We start from the raw sequence: 24,453 nt of genomic DNA, 5'->3' as shown, positions 1-24,453 counted from the left end.
CTGCCTTAATTAGTTTGCACAGTTTTGGATTACTTGTTATTTTGGTTAGACCCTCAGCATGCAACTCTTGTACCTATCATATTATTCCAGTCATTTGGTTTGTCTCCAGCACCACCTTATTTTAATGTTTTGTAGTTATCACTCTGCCTTAACTAATTGGACTATAAGTCATCCCTTCAGCTGTTGACAGTTTACTCACAATGTCTGACACTCTTGATCACCTGCAGAGGTCTATTATTCAGCCTGTTGACACTCCACTTACACCATTTGTCAGATATTTTGATCTCTCTGATTACAAATTCTGTGCCTGAGTGCTTCTCTTCACTTTACCTGATGAAGGGGCATTGCTCCAAGAGCTTGTGATTTCAAATAAACTTGTTGGACTATAACCTGGTGTCATGGGACTTCTGACCTTTTCCACCCCAGTCCAGCACCAGCTCCTCTACATTATAAGTTTTTCAGACTTTTTAACAGAAATTTAAAATGCTTGGGTTTCTGTCATGACCAACATTTTTGCTTTGAGAGTCTGTGCATGGTAATCAATATACTGATACCATTTGCAGCATTGTCTTGCAGCTCCAGAAGCCATTGCCTCCCCACATGAATCTCTGAGGTCTGTGCAGAAGAAAAATAATACTCAGTGGCAACGCTGGCCACAATCCACTAGGAAAGTACACTGATACTTCAGCTCTGCCTCTCCCCTGGATTGTCACAGAAGTTAAAGATACAATTTAAATTATTGAAAGTTCACAATTTAACTAAATGATAAACTCAAGTTAACAGAATACACTGGCCAGTTTCTTTATGTAAAGATTATTTATTATAAATCGGTTCTAACCACAGGCAAACTAAATATTGATTACTAGAGTTAAGTTAATGTAAACACAAACCACTACACACATGCAGGCAGTCACGGACAAACATATATATAAATTATGAGTGGAGAAAAAAAATTAGTGAAGCACATTGAATAGCAACAATCCTCGGGATTCATTACTATGGTCCTTTCTTTCCTTCCACATCTTTTTGAATTTCAGTCTTCGCATTGCCAAGTCCTTCCAGATATTTACTGAGGATGCAGGGCCATTGGTACTCTAATTGTTCAGTCTCTCAGTTAGAGGTAACCATTCATAGCGAATGATGGGAGAGAATAGCTAGCAACGTTCAGTTCTTTTGCTTATCTATAAGGAAGAAGAGATGCTGTCAGTGTGTGGTCTCTATGCCTTTTACCTCTATATTGGTCACACACAAGCTGTCCACCTGCCTAGGAGCTGATCAGGGTTGTCATTGCTGATAACATCTAGCCCCTGAACACACACCCATGATGTTGTTAAGTCTCAAACATCTTTTCCCTCTGCTTGAACAAAGCATGGCACAAATACAACTTTGAATAAGTTTCAGTAACTAAATTGGATTTAAAGATTCAATGTGTTCTTCCATATTCCTTGCTTTAAAACAGTCCTTTCCGCATGTTTGTCCACAACTCAAAATAAAGAAAACTGTTGTGGTTCTGTTCGCCGAGCTGGAAGTTTTTGTTGCAAACGTTTCGTCCCCTGGCTAGGCGACATCATCAGTGCTTTGGAGCCTCCTGCGAAGCGCTTCTTTGATGTTTCTTCCGGTATTTACAGTGGTCTGTCCTTGCCGCTTCCGGTTGTCAGTTTCAGCTGTCCGCTGTAGTGGTTGGTTTATTGGGTCCAGGTCGATGTGTTTGTTGGTGGAGTTTGTGGATGAATGCCATGCCTCTAGGAATTCCCTGGCTTTTTTCTGTCTAGCTTGCCCTATGATAGTAGTGTTGTCCCAGTCGAATTCATGTTGCTTGTTGTCTGTGTGTGTGGCTACTCGGGATAGCTGGTCGTGTCGTTTCGTGGCTAGTTGATGTTCATGTATGCGGATTGTTAGCTGTCTTTCTGTTTGTCCTATATAGTGTTTTGTGCAGTCCTTGCATAGTATTTTGTACACTACATTAGTTTTGTTCATGTTGGGTATCGGGTCCTTTGTTCTAGTAAGTTGTTGTCTGAGCGTGGCTGTTGGTTTGTGTGCCGTTATGAGTCCTAAGGGTCGCAGTAGTCTGGCTGTCAGTTCTGAAACGCTCCTGATGTATGGTAGTGTGGCTAGTCCTTTCTCATGGAAAAATATTGTAAAACAGAATCAACTATGGAAAATTTCAGCACATCTCACTCTAAACTTGAGGGTACATCCTTTGTGCTTCCATGCTATTAATTTTCTTCTGTTTTTTTTTGTGGTGTATCTGAGCCTACTTGCCAATATGTTTCAAAATTATGGGATGGCATTCACAAAGATTGAGCTTGATTTATGTGATACTTTGACTAAGAAAAGAAGACTTTTACTGAAACAGTCTTAATCTGAGGCTTAATCTCCATGGTGACAAGAAAGTGTATGATGTGAAACATCTTATTTTATTTGCAACTGTAGGAAATAGCAGGTAGTAACCTGGCGAAAACAAAGAAGTGAAAAACTTTTATTGTTCCATCCCTTGCATTAATAGAGTGAAGCAATAAATTTCACCTGTAAATTTGAAATATGAAAACTTACAGTATATTTAGTGCACAATGTTTTGAAAAATAATCTAGTTATGGATAATGCGAATGAAATTATACCATTGAGTTCCTAATGTCTGTTTCACCGCTCTGTTAAATCATTATTAGTCTAATTTTCATTTACCTGTTTTTGATCTCGATATCGCTGTCTTGATTTGAACAAGTTTCTGCTAATTTACTTTGATCCATCCTCCATAACATTTTGGTGGAGATATTTCAGATATCCTCCACCTATGTGGAAAGTGCTTCTTGATTTTGCTTCTAAATTTTTTTAAGATTGTGCCCTCTGTTATAGATTCGAAGGGCACCAGAGGAAATAGCTTTTCTGTAGTTACCATTTTCAAAATTGTTTTAAACCATTAATCGAGAAAGGACCCCGCAACCTTCTAAACTCAAGAGAAGGCAAGCTCCGTTTCTGGAATGACATCAGTGGTTTAACATCATGATGAATCAGCACTGAACCTTTTTCTGAGGCTGTTTTAACTTGCCTGAGTGACAGTGTATAACACTGAATACTTCTGAAAAGGCTGACCTAGACACTCTACAATTAAGATTCAACTGTTTCCTAATTAAATTCCAGCCATCATAGATAATGATCAATATTCATCAGTCATTCAACTACTTTTTCAACATGAGGATTAGTTTATACTTATTAAGTGATTATTTATATTAGCATCAATTTGTTCCTCTACTGTTCCAGATAAGAAGCATTGAGGAAACTTTGATTTGGACCCTCTGGACATTCTGTGCCCATTTCTCTTGCAAAGCTCAAAGAAAACATGTTAGGGGTCTTTGGTCTTCTACGGCCATTGGTAGCAGCTCCAATTCATTAAAGGGTCAGGAATCGACTCTACAAGATTCTTAAAGGGGAGGGTGAGCAGCCAGAAGCCGTGGTACACATTGGCGCCAATGATATAGCTAGGAAAAGGGATGAGGACCTGAAAAGAGAATATAGGGAGTTTGGTTGGAAGCTAATAGGCAGGATAAGCAGCGTAGTAATCTCAGGATTGCTACCGGTGCCACGGGCTAGTGAGGCTAGAAACAGAGAGTGAGTGCAGATGAACACGTGGCTGCTGGGCTGGTATAGGAGGGAGGGCTTCAGATATTCAGATCATTGGGATATCTTCTGGGGAAGGTGGGACCTATACAGGAAGGACAGGTTGCACCTGAATTGGAAGTTCCAATATCTTGGGTAGGAGGTTTGCTAGTACTCTTCAGGAGGATTTAAACTACTTTGGTGGGGGGGTGGGGAATCTGTGAAGAGGGATAGACAGTTGATAGGGCAAATTTGTAGTCTGTGTCATGCTTTGAAGTGTATCTATTGTAACGCAAGAAGTATCAGGAATAAGGGCGATGACCTTAGAGCGTGGATCAGTAATTGGAACTATGATGTGTGGCCATTACAGAAACTTGGATATCACAGGGGCAGGAATGGTTGTAGGATGTTCCAGGATTTAGATGGTTCAAAAGGAATAGGTGGGCAGGTAAAAGAGGTGGGGGAATGGCATTGCTAATCATTGATAGTATCACAGCTACAGAAAGGGGGTCGTCGAGGAGCGTTATGTCTACAGAGTCAGTATGGGTCAAAGTCAGAAACAGGAAGGGAGCAGTCACTTTTATGGGAGTTTTCTACAGACCCCCCAATAACAACAGAGACACAGAGGAGCAGATTGGGAGGCAGGTTTTGGAAAGGTGCAGAAGTAACAGGGTTGTTACTATGGGTGATATTAACTTCTCTAATATTTATTGAAACCTTCTTACTTCAATTAGTTTGGACGGAGCAGTTTATGTCAAGTGTATGCAGGAAGGATTCTTGATTCAATATGTAGATAGGCCGATTAGAGGGGAGGCCAAACTGGATTTGGTGCTTGGCAGCGAACCAGGCCAGCCGTTAGGTCTCCCCGTGGGAGAACATTTCAGTGATGTGATCACAACTCCCTGACCTTTAATATAGCCATGGAGAGAGATAGGAGCAGATGGTATGGGGAAGTATTTAATTGGGGGAGGGGGAATTACAATGCTATTAGACAGGAACTGGGGCATCTAATTGGGAACAAATTTTCCCAGGAAAATGCACAACAGAAATGTGGAAGTTGTTTATGGAGCACTTGCTGATAGTGCTGGATAGGTTTATCTCACTGAGGCAAGGAAGGTATGGAAGGGTGAAGGAACCTTGGGTGACAAGGGATGTGGAACTTCTAGTCAAGAGAAAGAAGGAAGCTTACTTAAGGCCGAGGAGGTAAGGATCAGGCAGGGCTCTAGAGGGTTACAAAGTGGCCAGGAAGGAACTGAAGAATGGACTTAGGAGAGCTAGAAGGAGGCATGAAAAAGCTTTAGCGGGTAGATTTAAGGAAAACATTAAGGCATTCTACACATATATGAGGAGCAAGAGGATGGCCAGAGTGAGGATAGGGCCAATCAAGGATAGTGCACGAAAGTTGTGCCTGGAGTCTCAGGAGGTAGGGAATACTTTGCTTCAGTATTCACTAGTGAGAGGGACTTTGTCGTTTGTGAGAATGACGTGAAGCAGGCTGATATGCTCGAACAAGTTGATGTTAAGAAGGAAGATGTGCTGGAAAGTTTGAAAAAGACAAGGGTAGATATGTCCCCTGGGCAAGACGGAATATACCCAAGGTTACTACAGGAAGTGAGGTGAGAGATTGCTGTGCCTTTGGCGATGATCTTTGTGTCCTCAATGTCCATTGGATTAGTGCCAGATGATTGGAGGGTTGCAAATGCTACTCCCCAGTTCAAGAAAGGGAATAGGGATAATCCTGGGAATTACAGACCAGACAGTCTTACGTTTCTGGTGGGCAAATTATTGGAAAGGATTCTGAGAGACAAGATTTATGCTTTCTTGGAAAACCATAGTTTGATTAGATATTGTCAGCATGGCTTTGTGAGGGGTAGGTCATGCCGCACAAGCCTTATTGAATTCTTGGTTGATGTGACAAAACATTGATGAAGGTAGAGCAGTGGATGTGGTGTACATGGATTTTAGTAGGTTCATTCAGATACAGAGAAATTTGGCTGTCAGGATACAGAATTGTCTGGCCCATAGAAGACAGAGGGTGTTAATAGATGGACAGTATTCAGCCTGGAGCTTGGTAACTGTGGTGTTCCGCAGAGATCTGTTCTAGGACCTCTGCTCTCTGCGATTTGTGTAAATGATTTGGATGAAGAAGGGTGGGTTAGTAAGTTTGCTGATGACATGAAGGTTGGTGGAGTGGTGGATTGTGTGGAGGGCTGTTGTAGTTTGCAACGGACATTGACAGAATGCAGAACTGAGCTGATAAGTGGCATATGGAGTTCAACCTGGAAAAATGTGAAGTGATTCATTTTGGAAAGTTGAATTTGAATGCAGAATACAGGGTTAAAGGCAGGATTCTTGGCAGTGTGGAGGAACAGAGGCATCTTGCGGACCATGTCCATAAATTCCTCAAAGTTGCCACCCAAGTTGACAGGGTTTTTAAGAAAGTGTGTGGTGTATTGGCTTTCATTAGCATGGGGATTGAGTTTAAGAGCCGTTTAAGATGATGCTGCAGCTCTATAGAGCCCTGGTTAGATCATACTTGGAATTTTGTGTTCAGTTCAGGCTGCCTCTTAGAGGGAAGGATTTGGAAGCTTTAGAGAGGGTGCAGAGGAGATTTACCAGGATTCTGCCTGAACTGGAGGGCATGTCTTATGGAAAAAGGTTGAGGTAGCTTGGTATTTTCTAATTGGAGTGAAGAAGGCTGAGAGGGGACTTGATACAGGTGTCCCAGATGATGATGGGCATAGATAGAGTGAATAGTCGGAGACGTTTTCCACTGGGCAGAAATGGCTATCACAAGGGGGTATAATTTTAAGGTGTTTGGAGGAAGGCTTAGGAGAGATGTCAGAGGTTGGTTATTTACACACAGTGTGGTGGAGGTGTGAAATGCACTGCCAGCGGTGGTGGTAGAGTCGATACTTTAGGGATATTTAAATGACTCTTGGACAGGCACTTGGAAGATAGTAAATTGAAGGGCATGTAGGTTAATTTGGTCTTACAGTAGAATAAAAGGTCGCCACAACGTTGAGGGCTGAAAGGCCTGTACTATTCAATATTCATAAAACATACATGTTTCAGTAATGACAGGACCATAGCAGCACTGTTGCTCTTTAGTTATTCTGATATGTCAGTGAGCAGCATGGTGCTCAGCCCTCCCACGTTCATGAGCAAAATGTGTTTTTTGGAGGGTAAATACTCCAAAGACTATCCTGATGTTTGGGAGTAACACACGATTTGTTAGCGTTTGAGGTCATTGATCTCTTCCATAGATTCAGGGTCTTCCCACGATTTCTTTCCATTCACAATGACAGTGATTTCTATCCATATCTATGTTGTGGTACTTCTCACATACTCCAGAAATAAAGCCTGCTTTCATTCCTTTTCTTTACTACTCCCAGTTCAATATCCAAAAAAAAACTGACTACCAAGACCTAGTTTCCAGTTCTTCAGCTGTGTTGACGCATCATGGAAATGGAAAATGCAGCTTAGAGTTTGCTGAGTCTTCAATATCCACTTTGTTTAGGCAACCACAGTCTTGCTCCTCTAGCCACTAATTGACTGCCAAACCCATTTCTACAGCAGTAACGAGTGGCCCCTAATGTTTCATTAGTCACGTGGGTGTTTTCCTAGTGGTGGAAAATACAGAATAAACTTTCTTCACAATGGTGCCTTTTTACTGTGTCACTATACATGCACACGCAGCCATAGGTGATTTTGGGGAAAATATAAGCACTACTTCTGCGACTCCTTTGGGTAAAAAAAAGTTAAAAGAAAAAGTGGCCCCTATGCAACTGAAGACTCATTTCTATTTCCCAGGGAGCGACTTCAAGACCCATTAACTCTCCTAATTTCTGTTTCTGGCCTCCGCTATAAGAATCCAGAATTCTGTCTTTGAAAGATTCTCAAAGGTTTTGCACAATTAGTGTTGAACTAATGGTTGTACGATTACCCGTTTTCACCTCCTTTCCCTTCTTAAATTGAATTAGGTTGACAATATTGCATTCCAAAGACAGAAATTTCCAGATTCAGGAATTATGTAAAATTGCTTGCAAAGATCATAATATAGTGTTCAGCAATAGCTGTGATTGGACATTGCTAAACATCCCAATTGTGCTAAGCATTGCATTAGAAACCAATTTACTATAATCAGACAGGCTCATTTATGTGTTCCAGAAGTCACATAGAGTCATACAACATGAAAACAGACCCTTAAGTCCAACCAGTTCGTGCTGAACTTAATACCAAATAAATAGTCCCACCTGCCTGTTCTTGGCCCATATGCCTCCAAACCTTTCCGAGTCATGTTCTTATCTCAGTGTCTTTTAAATGTTATAACTCTGCCCGCATTCACCACTTCCTCAGGAAGTTCACCATCTCTTTTGCAGGATCCTGTCCCTTGCAATGGAAAGAGCACATCCATTTTTTCACCTGATTCAACAGCACAAAGACTTGGTGAAACAGCTATTCTCCAAATATGTTCCCCTGCCAATATTTTGACCAACTAAGAGTTGACTTTCTTAGTTTGAACTTAAACAAAAGCTTGGCATCAACTGTTCTCTGGTGCATTCTTCAGTGCTTTTGCCAATCAGAATCCATTTACCAACCAGTAAGCACCCTCCTACCTTTTGAAATTTTGTATTCTTGCATCTGTCCTAAGTGGAAACTGAGAAGCTTTAACAGCATGACTTTTTATTCAGCATCAGAAAAGAATTACAGAAACATGTTTTGAATTTTAACTGAATTGATTTGCCCTCTACAGGTAGTGAAAATGGAGGTGAAGATACGGTAGTTGGGAATGTCAGTAAGTTTCTCGTTATTCCCACTGGTTACACTGGACATCCTAAGAAGGGACATTTAATATTTGATGCCTGCTTTGAAAGTGGTGAGTCCAAAATTCTGGGAAATAATTTTTATTCAAATCAAAAAAATAGTTTGTATCACTTTTATAACCAGTTTTTGGATCAGACAGTTGTGTTTAAGAGGTTTTTGTGATAGTGTGGAAAATTAACTAAGTCTCATGTTAGACTAATTGAAAAACATTGATTTAAGTCAAAGCATGATTTTAAAAATATCTTGCTTTAAAGAAAGTCTGAAGCTAGTTCTAATGTTAAAGTTCACAAGAAAATCTTGTTTTGGTAGTAACTTGTGTGAAGCTCATATGACTCCTCAGCATTGCATTTAAAGGCTATCTTCAGGTATGCGGATTGTTGAATATATTTGAAGGTTTCTGTGGTGGAAGAATCAAGTTGTGGAAGTTATTGACAAAAGTCTGTATACATTTTTATTATACATTGTATTGCATTCTTTTCTCAGTGTATAGTATTGAATATCAGTTTAGGATTTGTTTGAACTTGACGTCTCTAAAGTGCTGTTGCTTTTAACAAACACTAGAATTGATTTAGCCTACCGTGCCAAGGTCAATAAAGTGAAACGTCAGCCAATCTGGTCTTAATTTTATAATGTTTGACTAGTTCACTAATGGAAAAGAAAGCAGCAATAGACATGTCAGCCAGTTCTTCGCAATTGACTTCATATGACTCATCAGGCAAGTGACCTAAAAGATGGGTTGTACTGGCAAAAGAAGGTACTTTATGTTTGGTAGCTTGGTAAATTCTACATTACCGTTTTCAAAACTCAATCCTGAGTCTTTATATTTGCAAACTTGCGACAATATGTTTAGCCTATTTTGTGCATGGACTGAGGATACCTTATTAGTCTATAGTATTTAATGAATTGAAGAGCTATTTCAGCATAGTTTTGAAGTGATGTTGTGTCCATTGATTTTCTGGGCTTCCTGGAAGCCAAGCAAAAATGCAATAGTAATTGAGAAGGCAGTTTAGAAATGGAAATACTGTTGTATTTGCAGTGCAAAATGCTCAATATTCACAGGGGCTTTCTTATCGAATTGACTAAAAGGTTTGTCCATAGTACTTTTGGCTTAGAGCTTGCTATCTATATTTTGAAGGTTTTCTAAATCGTATTAGGATGTCTGACAAATGATCTGCCTTAGATTCAACCTTGGCTGAGGTGCAAGATGAACAGCAGCAGTAGTAGTCTTTTTTTTGAAAAAGGACTGCAATTGGTCATCAGAGAGAGGACTAGCAGTAGCCCACTGTTGAGAGTCCTGTAGTTGAATAGTAGGGGTGGGACAGCAGCAAAGGGACACAGCTTGCAGCAGGCATTACCTATGTGTATAGCAGAGGGCAAATTTTTTTTTGTGAGCATTCACTGTGATTTTATCAAAGTCTACTTTTTGATTTTGTAGGCTACTGTTTAATATTTCGAGGCTCATTCTTATTTTCATTGTCTTTTTTTTGTTAAATGGTCCATGTCAATGACTTTTTTCTAATTGTGTTGAATCTTTTAAGAGTTTTCTTCTTTAAACAGATAGCAAATTACCAATAGTTATATGTATATTTTAAAACTTGGAATTTATAAATAAGATGTTTTTGTTGGCTTGTTATAAATAAAACTGCATGCTCTTATTTCCAAAATGTAAATTCTAACTACTTGCTACAAAACATTTTATTGTTCAGGATTAAAGTCATCCGATTTTAAGTTGCAGCCCGAGGGTATATAGGAGGATGAAATTTGTTGTTGATGTAAAATCAAGTAGATGGAAAGCTATATGCAGTAATATTATAACCAGGTTCTACATATTAAATACAGAATCCTCAAGCTCGCACATGCTACCAGCCCCAAGACTCCCATAACTACCTGGACTATATCTCCTCCTACCCAGTATCCGGCAAGAACTCCATCCCGTTCTCCCAGTTCCTGTGCCTCTGCCGCATCTGCTTGGATGAGAAGACATTCCACTCCCAAGTATCCCAAATGTCCCCCTATTTTGAACACATGCTTTTGTTCCCTCTGTTATCCAGACAGTCCTCCACTGCACCTCCTCCATTCCCTGCTCCACTGATCTAAATCACCCCCCCACCTCTAAATGCAGTAAGGATAGGGACGCCTTGTCCTCACCTACCAACCCACAGTTTCCACATCCAATGTATCATCCTTAAACGCCACTGCCAACTCCAATTAGATTCCATCACCAAGAACATCTTCCCCTCCCCACCACTCTCTGCCATCCGCAAAGACCATTTCCTTTGCCAAACCTTGGTTCATGCCACTCTCCCATCCAACCCCCAAACCCCCAGGTATCTTTCCCTGCAACCGCAAAAGATGCAAAACCTGCCAGCACACCACCCCCTTCACTTCTATCCATGGCCCCAAACAGTACTTTCAGATGAGACAGAGGTTCACCTGCCTCTCCTCCAACCTAGTTTACTGTATCTGGTGATCCTGATGTGGTCTTCTCTATATTGGGGATACCAAATGTAAACTCAGGGCATGTTTCGCTGAGCATCTCAGCTGGGCACACATGGGCTAACCTGACCTCCCAGTCACCGCTCAGTGTAATTCCCCTTTCCACTCCCTTTCCAACATGACCATCCTTGGTCTCCTCCATTGCCACAGCGAATCATACCGCAAATTGGAGGAACACCTCATCTTCCGTCTGGGCAGTGTACAGCCTGGAGGACTCAACATTAAGTTCTCCAATTTCAAACAATGTCCCTTCCCATCCCCTGACTCCCTTCCTACCCCCCTCCCTCCCTTCCATTCCTCTGATCGACTCTGCCCGTACCTCTCCCCCCCAACACACACACACACACACACACACACACACACACACACACACACACACACACACACACACACACACACACACACACACACATGCAGCCCCCCTTACACCCATTTCCAGGCCTGAAGAATGGTTATACCTGAAATGTTGACTTCTCCATCTCCTAATGCTGCCTGGCTTGCTGTTTTCTTCCAGCCTCCTGCTGGTCTACCTTGGATTCCAGCATCTGCAGTTGTTTTGGCTCTATGCTACTAATGCATAGCCGTCCTGCAAGTAACCAATTGACCTGTGCACATCCCCACTGGTCTCTGGAAATCTAAGTCTTTACATTCATTGTCAAATAAATTAAATGTTTGCGATCCTGAAAGGGAAAGTGTTGCAAACTAATAATATGTTCCTATAACACAATGGAAACATCACAGCATACCTCTCTGTTTCTCCAGAATGTACTTTTACTTGCAACACAGCTCTTCTCATCCATTAACTTACTGTTATTAATATCTTGGCCTTGGTGGAACTCTGAATTGAGTCACCTTCCCCAACTGAAGCCTCTTTGGGTATGTTTGGTTATATTTTCACCACTTGTCCTGCAAGACCATTGTAGAGGAGGTTTAGCTGTTGTTACCAAAGTAATAGGAGAAAGTGAGGACTGCAGATGCTGGAGATCAGAGCTGAAAATGTGTTGCTGGAAAAGCGCAGCTGGTCAGGCAGCATCCAAGGAGAAGGAGAATTGGCGTTTCGGGCATGAGCCTGAAGTAGGGCTCATGCCCGAAACGTCGATTCTCCTTCTCCTTGGATGCTGCATTACCAAAGTACTAACTAATTACCAAAGTTAGTAGGTTTGTGAATGGCAACAGGAAAGATGGTGTAGTGGACAGTGAAAAAGATTATCTCAGAGTACAATGGGACCTTGATCAGATTGGCCAAAAGACTGAGGAGTGGCAGGTGGAGTTTAATTTAGATAAATGTGAGGTGCTGTGCTTTTGTAAGGCAAACCAGGGCAGGACTTACACAGTTAATGGTAGGGCCCTGGAGAGTGTTGCTGAACAAAGAGATAGGTGCATAGTTTCTTGAAAGTGGAATTGCAGATAGGTGGTGAAGAAGGCATTTGGCATGCTTGTCTTCATTGGTCAGAGCATTGAGTATAGCAGTTGGAATGAAATGTTGCAGCTGTATTGGACATTGGTGAGGTTACCTTTAGAATGCTGCACATAATTCTGGTCACACCTCTATGGGAAGGATGTTGTTAAACTTGAGAGGGTGCAGAAAAGATTTACAAGAAATTTGCTGGGTTTGGAGGGTTTGTATTATATGGAGAGGCTGGATAGGCTAGGGACTTTTTTCCCTGGAGTGTCAGAGACTGAGGGGTGATCTTCTAGCTGTTTATAAAATCATGAGGGGTATGGATAGGGTGAATAGCCAAGATCTTTTTCCTAGGGTGTGCGGAGTCTAAAACAACAGGACATAGGTTTAAGGTGAGAGGGAAAAGATTTTGAAAAGAATCTGAGGGGTAACTTTTAAATGCATTGGCTGATGTGTGTATGGAAAGAGCTACCAGAGGAAATAGTGGAGATGAGTACAATTACAACATTTAAAAGACATCTGGAAGAGTATATGAACAACAAGGGTTTTGAGGGATATGGACTAAATGCTAACAAATGGGGCTAGATTAGATTGAGATGTCTGCTCTGTGCAGACGAGTTGGACTGAAAGGTCTGTTTCTGTGGTTTGCATCTTTTTGAAAGGATTCTGGGTAATCCAAGATGGAGTGCAGGAAAAATTTCTGGCTCTAACAGTTGCTCCTTTTTTGAGATATTCTAATTGTTGGAGGTGATTTGCTCGAATTCCAGGAGCAGCAATTATTGTTTTATGTGCTGTTGCATTGCTTTGGAACTTCGGAAAAAAAAAGTCAAAACAACAGCAGTTTTAGAAGGGAGAAGAACAGACATGGGACGCACATGGTGAAGTCAGTGCAAGAGAGAGAGAGAAAGAAACCCACGTTGCTAACTGACAGAGTTAGTGGTTACTGCCGTTGCTGTTGAATTCGTGTATCGCTGGACATCAGAATACATCTGGGAAAATTAAAAAAAAAACTTCACAACTGATCTTGGAGGAACCTGTCTGGGAGCGGTCACAGCACAGAAGCAGATAAGTGGATTTTAAGCGCAGCCTTAAAATAAGTCGTAAAATAAGTCTACACTTGTGAATAGAGTGGGTTCTTTCTTGATTATATATTTTATTGAGCTATATCTCTTTATTTGAACTTAATATATAAGCCATAAGTATTAATTTATGCAGTGTTTTGTAGAGGAATAAGACAGTGCTATTTTCTGGGTCTGTAGATTGAAAGAAGCAAAAATGGCCCTTCGTAGAGTGATATGCTCTTCTTGTCGGATGTGGGAGTTTAGGGAGAGTTTATAGGTAACTGAGGATTATATCTGCAATAAATGCTGTTGGTTGCGAATCATCAGGAAAGGCAATTAGAGGCAATGAGGAATTTACAAGAGCGAGGGGATGTGATGGATGGCAGTTATAGGAAGGTGGAAAAATTGCAGATACAGTCACATAGATGTGTTAACTCCAGAAAAGGTAAGAGAAATAGGCAGGTAGTGCAGGAGTGTTCTGTGGCTATCCCCATTTCAAACAAGTATGCTGTTTTGGAAAATGTAGGGGGTGATGGGTTCTCATGGGAATGTAGCACAAACAGCCAAGTTTCTGGTATTGAGACAAATGATCGATTGTGTTAGGGGACTCTCTAGTCCAAGGTACACACAGACGTTTCTGTGGCCAGCAGTGAGAAATCAGAATGGTGTGTTGCCTCCCTGGTGCCAGGATCAAAGATGAGGGCAGGAATAGGAGAATAGAGCAGATGAATGCATCGCTGAGGAGCTGGTGTACAGGAGAAGGATTCACATTTTTGGATCATTGGAAGCTATTTTGGGGTAGAAGTGACCTGTCCAAGAAGGACAGATCACATTTAAATTGGGAAGGGACTAATGTGCTGTCAGGGAAATTTGCTAGAGCTGCTTAGGAGGATTTAAACTAGTATGTTGGGGGCGGGGGGGAAGCGGGTGGACCCAGGGAGATAGTGAGGAAAGATTTCAACCTGGTACATTTGAGAACAAAGGCGAGTCAGTCAGGGCAGGCAGGGACAAAGCAGAGAACAAGGTAGGACTGATAAACTGCATTTATTTCAATGCAAGAGGTCTAACAGGGAACCCAGATGAACTCAGGGGCATGGTGTTATTGATAAGGGATAGCATTATAGCAGTACTAAGGGAGGATATTCCCGGACATACATCCAGGGAAGTTATTTGGGTAGAACTGAGAAATAAGAAAGGATGATCACTTTATTGGGATCGTATTATAGACCCCCTAATAGTCAGATGGAAATTGAGAATCAAATTTGTAAGGAGATTTCCGTTATCTGTAAAAATAATGGGGTGGTTATGGTAGGGAATTTTAACTTGCCAAACGTAGATTGGGGCTGCCATAGTGTTAAGGGTTTAGATGGAGAGGAATTTGTTAAGTGTGCACAAGCAAATTTTCTGATTCACTATATGGATGGACCTACAAAAGAAGGTGCAAAACTTGACCTACTCTTGGGAAATAAGGCAGGGTAGGTGATTGAGGTGTCAGTGGGGGAGCACTTTGACCATAATTCTATTAGTTGTAAAATAGTGATGGAAAAGGATAGATCTAAAAGTTGAAGTTTTAAATTGGAGGAAGGCCAATTTTGACGGTATTCGGCAAGAACTTTCAAAAGCTGATTGGGGCAGATGTTCGCAGATAAAGGGATGGCTGTAAAATGGGAAGTCTTCAGAAATAAGGTAATGAGAGTCCAGAAAAAGTATATTCCTGTTAGGGTGAAAGAAAAGGCTGGTAGGCATAGGGAATGCTAGATGACTAAGAGAATTGAGGGTTTGGTTCAGAAAAAGAAGGAAGCATATGTCAAGTGAATCCATGGAAGAGTATAAAGGCAGTAGGAGTATATTTAAGAGTGAAATCAGGAGGGCAAAAAGGGGACATGATATAGCTTTGGCAAATAGAGCTAAGGAGAATGAAAATGATTTTTACAAATGCATTAAAGACAAAAGGGTAAGTAGGGAGAGAACAGGCCCCTTAAAGATCAGCAAGGAGGCCTTTGTGTGGAGCTGCAGGAAGTGGGAGGGATACTAAACAAGTATTTTGCATCAGTATTTAATGTGGAAAAGGATATGGAAGATATAGAATGTAGGGAAATAGATGGTGAAATCTTGAAAAATATCCATATTGCAGAGAAGTAAGTGCTGGATGTCTTGAAACGCATAAAGGTGGATAAAACCCCAGGACCTGATCAGGTGTACCCTAGAACTCTGTAGATAGTCAACATGGCTTTGTGGGTGGGAAATCATTTCTCACAAACTTGATTGAGTTTTTTGAAGAAATAACAAAGAGGATTGATGAGGGTAGAGCAGTAGATGTCTGTGTGGACTTCAGTAAGGTGTTCGACAAGGTTCCCCATAGGACACTGGTGAGCAAGGTTAGATCCCAGGAAGACAGGGAGAACTAGCCATTTGGATACAGAACTGGCTCAAAGGTAGAAGACAGAGGGTAGTGGTGGAAGGTTGTTTTTCAGACTGGAGGTCTGTGACCAGTGGAGTGCCACAGGGAATGGTGCTGGGTCCTCTACTTTTTGTCATTTACATAAATGATTTAGATGCGAGCATAAGAAGTACAGTTAGTAAGTTTGCAGATGACACCAAAATTGGAGGTGTAGTGGACAGCGAAGAGGGTTACCTCAGATTACAATAGGATCTGGACCAAATGGGCCAATAGGCTGAGAAGTGGCAGATGGCGTTTAATTCAGATAAATGCAGGTGCTGTATTTTGGGAAAGCAAATCTTAGCAGGACTTATTCACTTAATGGTAAAGTCCTAGGGAGTGTTGCTGAACAAAGAGAACTGGGGGTGCAAGTTCACACCCCTTGAAAGTGGAGTTGAAGGTAGATAGGATAGTGAAGAAGGCGTTTGGTATGCTCTCTTTTATTGGTCAGAGTATTGAGCACAGGAGTTGGGTGGTCATGTTGCGATGGTACAGGACTTTCTTTTGGACCACTGCTGGAATATTGCATGTAGTTCTGGTTTCATTCCTATCGGAAGGATGTTGTGAAACTTGAAAGGGTTCAGAAAAGATTTACAAGGTTCTTGCCAGGGTTGGAGGGTTTGAGCTGTAGGGAGAGGCTGAATAGGCTAGAGATGTTTTTCCTGGAGTGTCGGAGGCTGAGGGGTGACCTTAAAGAGGTTTACAAAATCATACGGGGCATGGGTAGGATAAATAGACAAAGTCTTTTCCCTGCAGTGGGGGAGTCCAGAACTAGAGGGCATAGGTTTAGGGTGAGAGGGAAAGATATAAAAGAGACCTAAGGGGCAACCTTTTCACTCAGAGGGTGGTACGTGTATGGAATGAGCTGCCAGAGGAAGTGGTGGAGGCTCGTACAATTGTAACATTTAAGAGGCATTTGGATGGGTATATGAATAGGAAGGGTTTGGAGGGATATGGGCTGGGTGCTGGCAGGTGGGACTAAATTGGGTTGGGATATCTGGTCGGCATGGACCGTTGGACTGAAGGGTCTGTTTCCAAGCTGTACATCTCTATGACTATATGACTTTATAAATCACACTTTAGCCTGTTCACTCAATATTCTGACACCTGCCTTTCCCTTGAGCATTTGCACAGTTTAATCCCTCTCACCTCTCATTTAAAATCCTTATCCCTACTGCCCAACCATTCACATAATATTTTTCTTTTCTCGATGGCTCCACTGCTTTTCCCCCTCTCCAATTTTTGAAATAAGTAACTTTCCATTCTCCACAATTTCAATCTCAATTTCAATTCATCATGCTCCTTCCCCTCTAGGTTCACCACCATATATCTCTTTTCTTGTCATTTCCAAAGCTACCTGCATGATCATTTTCTTGACTTTGCTTTCTCATGTGGCCTCACTGCTCCCATAATATCAATCTCATATGTTGCCAAACACAATCATTTTCTTGCACCACTGTCCATGCACACATTCTTTCCCTGTCCCTTCTCTACTTCATTCTGTGTCTGCCTGATCAATTTTAACCCCAAACCACTTACAACTATACTTTAAAAGTTCCAATTCTCTCAACTCTGTTCACAGTAACATTTCTGTAGCTACTAATTTCATTAACCTTGCTCTCACTTCCACCTTTCATGCCATAATCCTTATGTAATTCTCCCACCCTGACCATTCCCTTGGTTCTTGTTTCTGCTGCAGTCAAGTTCAAGTGGCCTGAGTTGGTTCAGTCATTCTTTGCAATGTCTGGCTGGACCTCATAAAGCACTATCTGATATAACAAAAAGATTTTAAAAACTCAGCAGATCTTGCAGCATCAGTAGGGATGGAAACAAAATTAATGCTTCAAAACATCTTTGCTGGTCCCCATATTAAAGCTCATATTTTTAATGTCTTTTCTCAGGTACTATTCTTCCTTCAAGTCTGCTGCAATCAGTTGTCGCAAGAAGCAAACTAATTCTTGACCCCCTCCCCAGTGTAATTGCAAAATGTTGCTTTGTATCAAGCCTTCTTTCTCTGTCCAAAATCTTTTAAACATGTTGTCGTCCAAACCATATCAATCTTTACTAGAACTTCATATTTGAATCACTTCAATCACGCTTCTGCTTACAATATCCAAACGGATCCTATGTAACTGTGACAAAAGTAAATTTTCTCTGCTTGCCCTTCTTGACCTGTCTGCAGCCTTAGACGTTGTTGATGCTGGATGGATTTCACTCATCTGGTTTCATTCTTATCTATTAAGTTATAGCCAGAGTTTCAGCTACAGTGAATTGGGTGGAATCTTAGCAGGTTCTGAATGAGAGTTACAGCATAATAGGTTTGGTGAGATACGTCTTGATATCAATATTGTCTCATCACATCTTGTTAAGAGGTGTGGTGAGTTTCTCAATTGATGATCATTGCATGTTAAACATATTGTTAACTGTCAAATTCCTGAAGAAGGGTTATTCCCGAAACTCTGACTTCTCCAACTCCTGATGCTGTGTTCTTCCAGCCTCCTGTTGGTCTACTTTGACTATTTAAATTAGCCATCAGGAAACTTGACATGGAAGCCTAGTGCTTGCTTCATATTGGACACTGGGCACCAACATCTTGGCCATGTTTCATAGGTACTGGTCACACTCACCACATATTCACAAACATTGGTATCCCACATGTGGAAGCCTCTATGAGCTTTCATGGTATATGTCAAATCCATTTCCAGGATGCTTCTACACTTCAGTGATGCATCTTGGACTGCACTAGCAACTGTAATATGACAGCAAGGACACTTGGCGCTCAGGGATCCATACCCAACTCATGGGATGAGGCCACCTCTCCAGGTTCTTTGCTTGCTGTCTTAGGGCTCACTCACTCTGAGCTATCTGGATGTTCATGGCATCGCTGCCTTGTATTGCCTTTTTATACTTTGCACCCTTTAACCAGAGATACCAGGCTCATATAACTACTGAAAATGTGTTGCTGGAAAAGCACAGCAGGTCAGGCAGCATCTAAGGAGCAGGAGAATCGATGTTTCGAGCCTGAGCCCTTCTTCAGGAATGAGGAAAGTGTGCCCCGCAGGCTAAGATAAAAGGTAGGGAGGAGGGACTTGGGGAAGGGGTGTTGGAAATGCGATAGGTGGAAGGAGGTCAAGGTGAGGGTGATAGGCCAGAGTGGGGACAGGGGCAGAGAGGTCAGGAAGAAGATTGCAGGTGAGGAAGGCGGTGCTGAGTTAGAGGGATTTGACTGAGACAAGATGGAGGGAGGGGAAATGAGGAAACTGGAGAAATCTGAGTTCATCCCTTGTGATGACAAGGTGGGGGGCTGCTGTCCGGCCTATCACCCTCACCTTGACCTCCTTCCACCTATCGCATTTCCAACGCCCCTCCCCCAAGTCCCTCCTTCCTACCTTTTATCCGAGCCTGCTGGGCACACTTTCCTCATTCCTGAAGAAGGGCTCAGACCCGAAACGTCGATTCTCCTGCTCCTTGGATGCTGCCTGACCTGCTGCGCTTTTCCAGCAACACATTTTCAGCTCTAATCTCCAGCATCTGCAGTCCTCACTTTCTCCTCATATTACTACTGTCTTGTTGTGTCATTTAGCACAGACAGAAATTCAGGAAGCTTGCTGCAGTTGGCAGCAGGCCTCAGTCTAGTCAAGAGGCATAGGTTTTGCTCAGGGGATCCTGGCACAGTAAATAAAGAGAAGCCTCTGAAACCAGTCTGGGCCCTGCTTGAGGTGGTCAGAGTTAGGATCCTCCACAAATAGAGGTGAGAGCCGAATGACTGGCAGGATACCGACTGTCCTGACTCTTTTTGCCCTATTATGGGCTGATTTGCTTCTGGAATGAGAGAGAGGCTGGTGAAAGTGGGTGGCACATTTATTACTGTTAGTATAGATGGAGAGGTTTCCCAAGTGAGTGAGTAGGCCATGCAGAGGGTGTACAACATGAATAGTGTCACGGTTTGCTTGAGTGAGGGTGAGACAGGAAAATGTTGCAGTTGGCTGGAGTGGTGGAGCATGAGCCTTGGTGGGAGGTGGGTACAATAGCAGAGATGGAATGGGTGTGAGGTATCACAGAGAAAATCTTGGCTCTTGTATTGGCAGAATGGAGAAGGATATGCTTCCACATGGTTGTTTTATCCTAGGTAGAAACCTCTGAGCATTCAGGCATGGTCTGGTGTCATGGCCTCTCCTGCTCATCCTTTGAGAAGAAGAGCAGTGTGAGCCACCCCATCTGCTTTTGGACCATGCCTGCAAAGTGGGACACTGATTTTACCTGTCAGCCATGTCCAAGGCCAATGTCCAGAACTGTGTAGGGCACCTCTGGACCAAACGTGCTTATCTGGATGCATGGCAACCTTTTAAATATAGTGCCAGAGGTAGGAATGTGTTAAGTTCTGATGATTGTGAGTTGCTGCAGGACCAGAGCAAGGTTTAAAAAAACAGGGCAAAAAATTAATCTCATCCTGAGAGCACAAATGCTAATTAATGTGCAAATTTGGTAAGCAATTACAAGACATTTGGAAAGTGGGAGTCTTTTAAAAGGAGTATAATGAGAATTCAGGGTCAGCATGATCCTCTAAGAGTAAAGGGCAAGGGTAGAAGTCCAGGGAACCCTGATTATCAAAGGATATTGAGAGTTTAATAAAGAAAAAGAAGGGAGTATATAAGTTTTTAAGTTAGCTCGCTGAGCTGGAAGATTTATTTTCAGATGTTTCAGCATCATGACTGTGGGCTCAAGTGGTTAGAATTGCTGCCTCAGTGCCAGAGACCCGGTTCGATTCCAGCCTCGGGCGACTGTCTGTGGAATTTGCAGATGCTCCGGTTTCCTCCCACAGTCCAAATTTGTGCATGTTAGGTGAATTGGCCCCGCCAAATTGCCCATAGTATTCAGGGATATGTAGGTTAAATGCATTAGTCAGGGGCAAATATAGGGTAGGGGAATGGGTCTGGGTGAGTTACTTTTCGGAGGGTCAGTGTGGACATGTTGAACCAAAGGGCCTGTTTCCACACTGCAGATTCTATGATCTATGACTAGGTAACATCATCAGTGAGAGTCCCCAGTAAGTGCTGGTGGTATGTCCCGCCTGTCTATTTATAGGTCTTGGTTTCTGAAGGTGGGTGATGACATCATGGTAATGAAATATCTGACAGCAAACCTTCCAGCTCAGCGAGCTAACTTACATGATTATCATCAACCTGAGCTACAAATCTCAAAAATTACTAAAGGGAGCATATGTCTGGTACATCGTATTAAAAACGGGAGGCCTTTCAAAAATATAGAAAGTGTAGGAGGTTGCTAAAAAAGGAAATTAGGAGGAAAAAGAGGGGTCATTAAAGATCTTTGGCGGATGAGATCAAGGAAAACCTCAAGGCTTTTTATAAGGATTTTACGAGTAAGAAGATACGAGGGAAAAAGGGAGCATATTGGAGACCAAAGGGCTATCTGTGCGTGGAATCAGTCAATGTGGGTGATTTCTTAAAAGAATACTTCTCATCTGTATTCACAGAGGAGAAAGATATTGTAGCTGGGGATATCATTTATTCTAGAACACGTTAAGATAAATAAGGTGGATGTATTAGATACTTGAGTGGGCATGCAGGTGCATAAATCCCCAGGAGAAAGTGAGGACTGCAGATGCTGGAGATCAGAGCTGAAAAATGTGTTGCTGGAAAAGCGCAGCAGGTCAGGCAGCATCCAAGGAGCAGGAGAATCGACATTTCGGGCACAAGCCCTTCTTCTAAGAAGGGCTTATGCCCGAAACGTCAATTCTCCTGCTCCTTGGATGTTGCCTGACCTGCTGCGCTTTTCCAGTAACACATTTTTCAGTATAAATCCCCAGGGCCTGATGAGATATATCCCAGGCTACTATGGAGGCAAGGGAGGAGATTGCTAGGGCCCTGGTGGATATATTTAATACTAGTTGGCCACAGGTGATCTGCCAGATGACTGGAGGGCAGCTATTGTGGTTCCTTTGTTCAAGAAGAGCAGCAGGGATAGCCCAGGTAATTACAGGCTGGTTAGTGTATCCTTGAATAGCATTTTTTTTAAAAGGTAACTAATTGTATTGATAAGAATAGTGCTGTTGATGTGATTTACATGGTCTTCAGTAAGGTCTCTGACTGGTCGGCTGGTTCAAAAGTTAAGAGCTCATGGGAGTTAGCAAAATGGATCCAAAATTGGCTTACAAATAAGATGGAAAGGGTGATGGTGGAGGATTATTTTAATAATTGGAAGCCTGTGACTAGTGGTGTACCACAGGGTTCGGAACTGGAACCCTTGCTGTTTGTTATTTGTATCAGCGACTTGGATATGAATGCAGAAGGTGCAATTAGTAAGTTTGCAGATGACACAAAAATTGGTGGTGTTGCTAGTGAGGAGGATGGTCTCAAGATGCAGTCAGATACTGATAAGCTAGTAAATTGGGCACAGCAATGGCAGGTGGAGTTTAATCCTGATTAGTGCAAGCTAATTGATATACACAATAAATGGTAGGACCCTAGTGATTACTGAGGAACAGAGGGACCTTGAAGTACGGGCCCATACATCTCTGAAGCTGTCAACACGCATGGAATGAGCTGCCTGACAGGGTGGTGAAGACAAGTACTCACGCAATACTTAAGGAGCATCTGAATGAGTTTTTGAAATGCCAGGAATAGTACGCTACAGACTAAGTGCAGGTAAATAGGATTATTGTTGTCTGAAGTTTGTTGGTCGGCATAAACATGGTGTGCCGAAGGGCCTGCTTCTGTGCTGTATGACTCTCTGACAACTTGCTTGGTCTAACAGTGTGAATCAACCCCCCAAAATACAACACAATTTGCGCTTTGCCAACAAACCGTTACATTCAGCTCTTTATCTCTACTGCATGGTTTGCAATTTTTTAAACTCTGCCATCTCTGCTGAAATGCTGTTCACCAGTGACTTATGTATTTTGGAGCCTTGAAAACCCATTGAAGACTGCTGCACTTAAACCTGTGCAGGAACAGGCTCAACTATTAGACATGAAGCATCATTTTAGATAGTGCTCAGAAGAGTTATAGCAGCAACAGGTAAGAATTGCATAGAACATAGAACATAGAAAAATACAGCGCAATACAGGCCCTTCGGCCCTCGATGTTGCGCCGACCGAAGCCTACCTAACCTACACTAGCTCAATAACCTCCATATGCTTATCCAATGCCCGCTTAAATGACCATAAAGAGGGAGAGTCCACCACTGCTACTGGCAGGGCATTCCGTGAACTCACAACCCGCTTGGTAAAGAATCTACCCCTAACATCTGTCCTATACCAACCTCCCCTTAATTTAAAGCTGTGTCCCCTAGTAACAGCTGACTCCATTAGCAGAAAAAGGTTCTCACTGTCAACCCTATCTAAACCCCAAAGTCACAGGTGATCCAATTTGATTGATTTATTTGATTTAATTGATTTATTGTCACGTGTATAGTGAAAAGTTTGTTTACGAGCAGTACAGGCAGACCACAGTAAACAAGGACATATAGATCATAGGGTGGAAAAAACACTAGACAGAGGCAAGAGCTGAAAATATGTTCATGCCTGAAACGTCGATTCTCCTGCTCCTTCGATGCTGCCTGACTTGCTGCGCTTTTCCAGCAACACATTTTCAGCTCTGATTCCAGCATCTGCAGTCCTCACTTTCTCCTACTAGACAGAGGAATACAAGTTGCATCACACAGGGTGTGCCCGAAGGCAAGATCAACAATAGCAAGATCAGCATTATTTGAAGTTAAAGAGTCAAATCATCAGTTTAATAATGGCAGGGAAGTAGCTGTTCTTGAACCTGCTTGTGTGTGTGTGTGTTCGTGTGTGTGTGTGTTCATGTGTGTGTGTGTGTGTGTGTGTGTGTGTTCAAGCTTCTGTATCTTCTCCCTGATGGAAAAGGTTGGATGCGATGGGTCTTTGATGAAGTTGACAGAATTTTCACGGCAACAGGCCGTATAAATGAAGTCCATGGATGGAAAGTTGGCTTCCTTGAAGGCCTTGACTGTGCACACAATCTTACATTATTTCTTATGGTCTTGGGCAGACTAGTTAGCATACCAGGCCTTTATGTACCCGGACAGTATGCTTTCAGTGGTGCATCTGTAAAAGTTGGTGAGGAAACTTATAGACATGTCAAATTTCATGAGCCACCTGAAAAAAAAGAGCAGTTGTTATGCCTTCTTGACCGGCACATCCATGTGGGAGGTCCAGGACAGGTTGTCTGTTATTATTACAGCTAGGAACTTGACGCTTTCTACTCTCTCAACCTCAGCTCTGTTGATGTGGGTGGGGATGCGTTTCTCCTCCCTTCTTTCTGAAGTCAGCGATCAATTCTTTACTTTTATCAATGTTGAAAGAGCATGAAGTTGATCCTCTGGAGATATAGTCAATTCTGTATGGATTGTCTCCTGCCTCCTGCACCTGGATGAGTACCTCTGCATCCCTCTGCTCCAAAGTGCCATCTGTACTGCTGTGCAGCTGTTTCTCTCCACTGCTTAGTTCTGAGTTGGTGGTCTACATCTTCTGATACAGCCACAATCCAAAATCTCCTGAGATGCAGAAATAACCTCACACCTTCTGATAGGAGAAAGTGAGACTGCAGATGCTGGAGATCAGAGTCAAGAGTGTAGTTTTGGAAAAGCAC

At 42.3% G+C, this 24,453-nt stretch overlaps 1 protein-coding gene across 1 annotated transcript in view; it reads left to right on the top strand.

Moving 5' to 3' along the window:
- agbl4 (AGBL carboxypeptidase 4) overlaps positions 1–24,453 on the top strand; it is a 766,018-nt gene that overhangs the window by 17,103 nt on the left and 724,462 nt on the right. The window contains exon 2 of the mRNA XM_060829584.1: positions 8,351–8,473. Within this exon, the coding sequence (XP_060685567.1) occupies positions 8,351–8,473 (123 nt within the window). The remainder of the gene's footprint in view (positions 1–8,350; positions 8,474–24,453) is intronic.

This window comes from Hemiscyllium ocellatum, chromosome 9 (assembly GCF_020745735.1).
Source record: "Hemiscyllium ocellatum isolate sHemOce1 chromosome 9, sHemOce1.pat.X.cur, whole genome shotgun sequence".
NCBI classification, from domain to species: domain Eukaryota; kingdom Metazoa; phylum Chordata; class Chondrichthyes; order Orectolobiformes; family Hemiscylliidae; genus Hemiscyllium; species Hemiscyllium ocellatum.
Note: the sequence above shows the minus strand (reverse complement) of the source record. Positions and strands in the feature narration are given on the sequence as shown.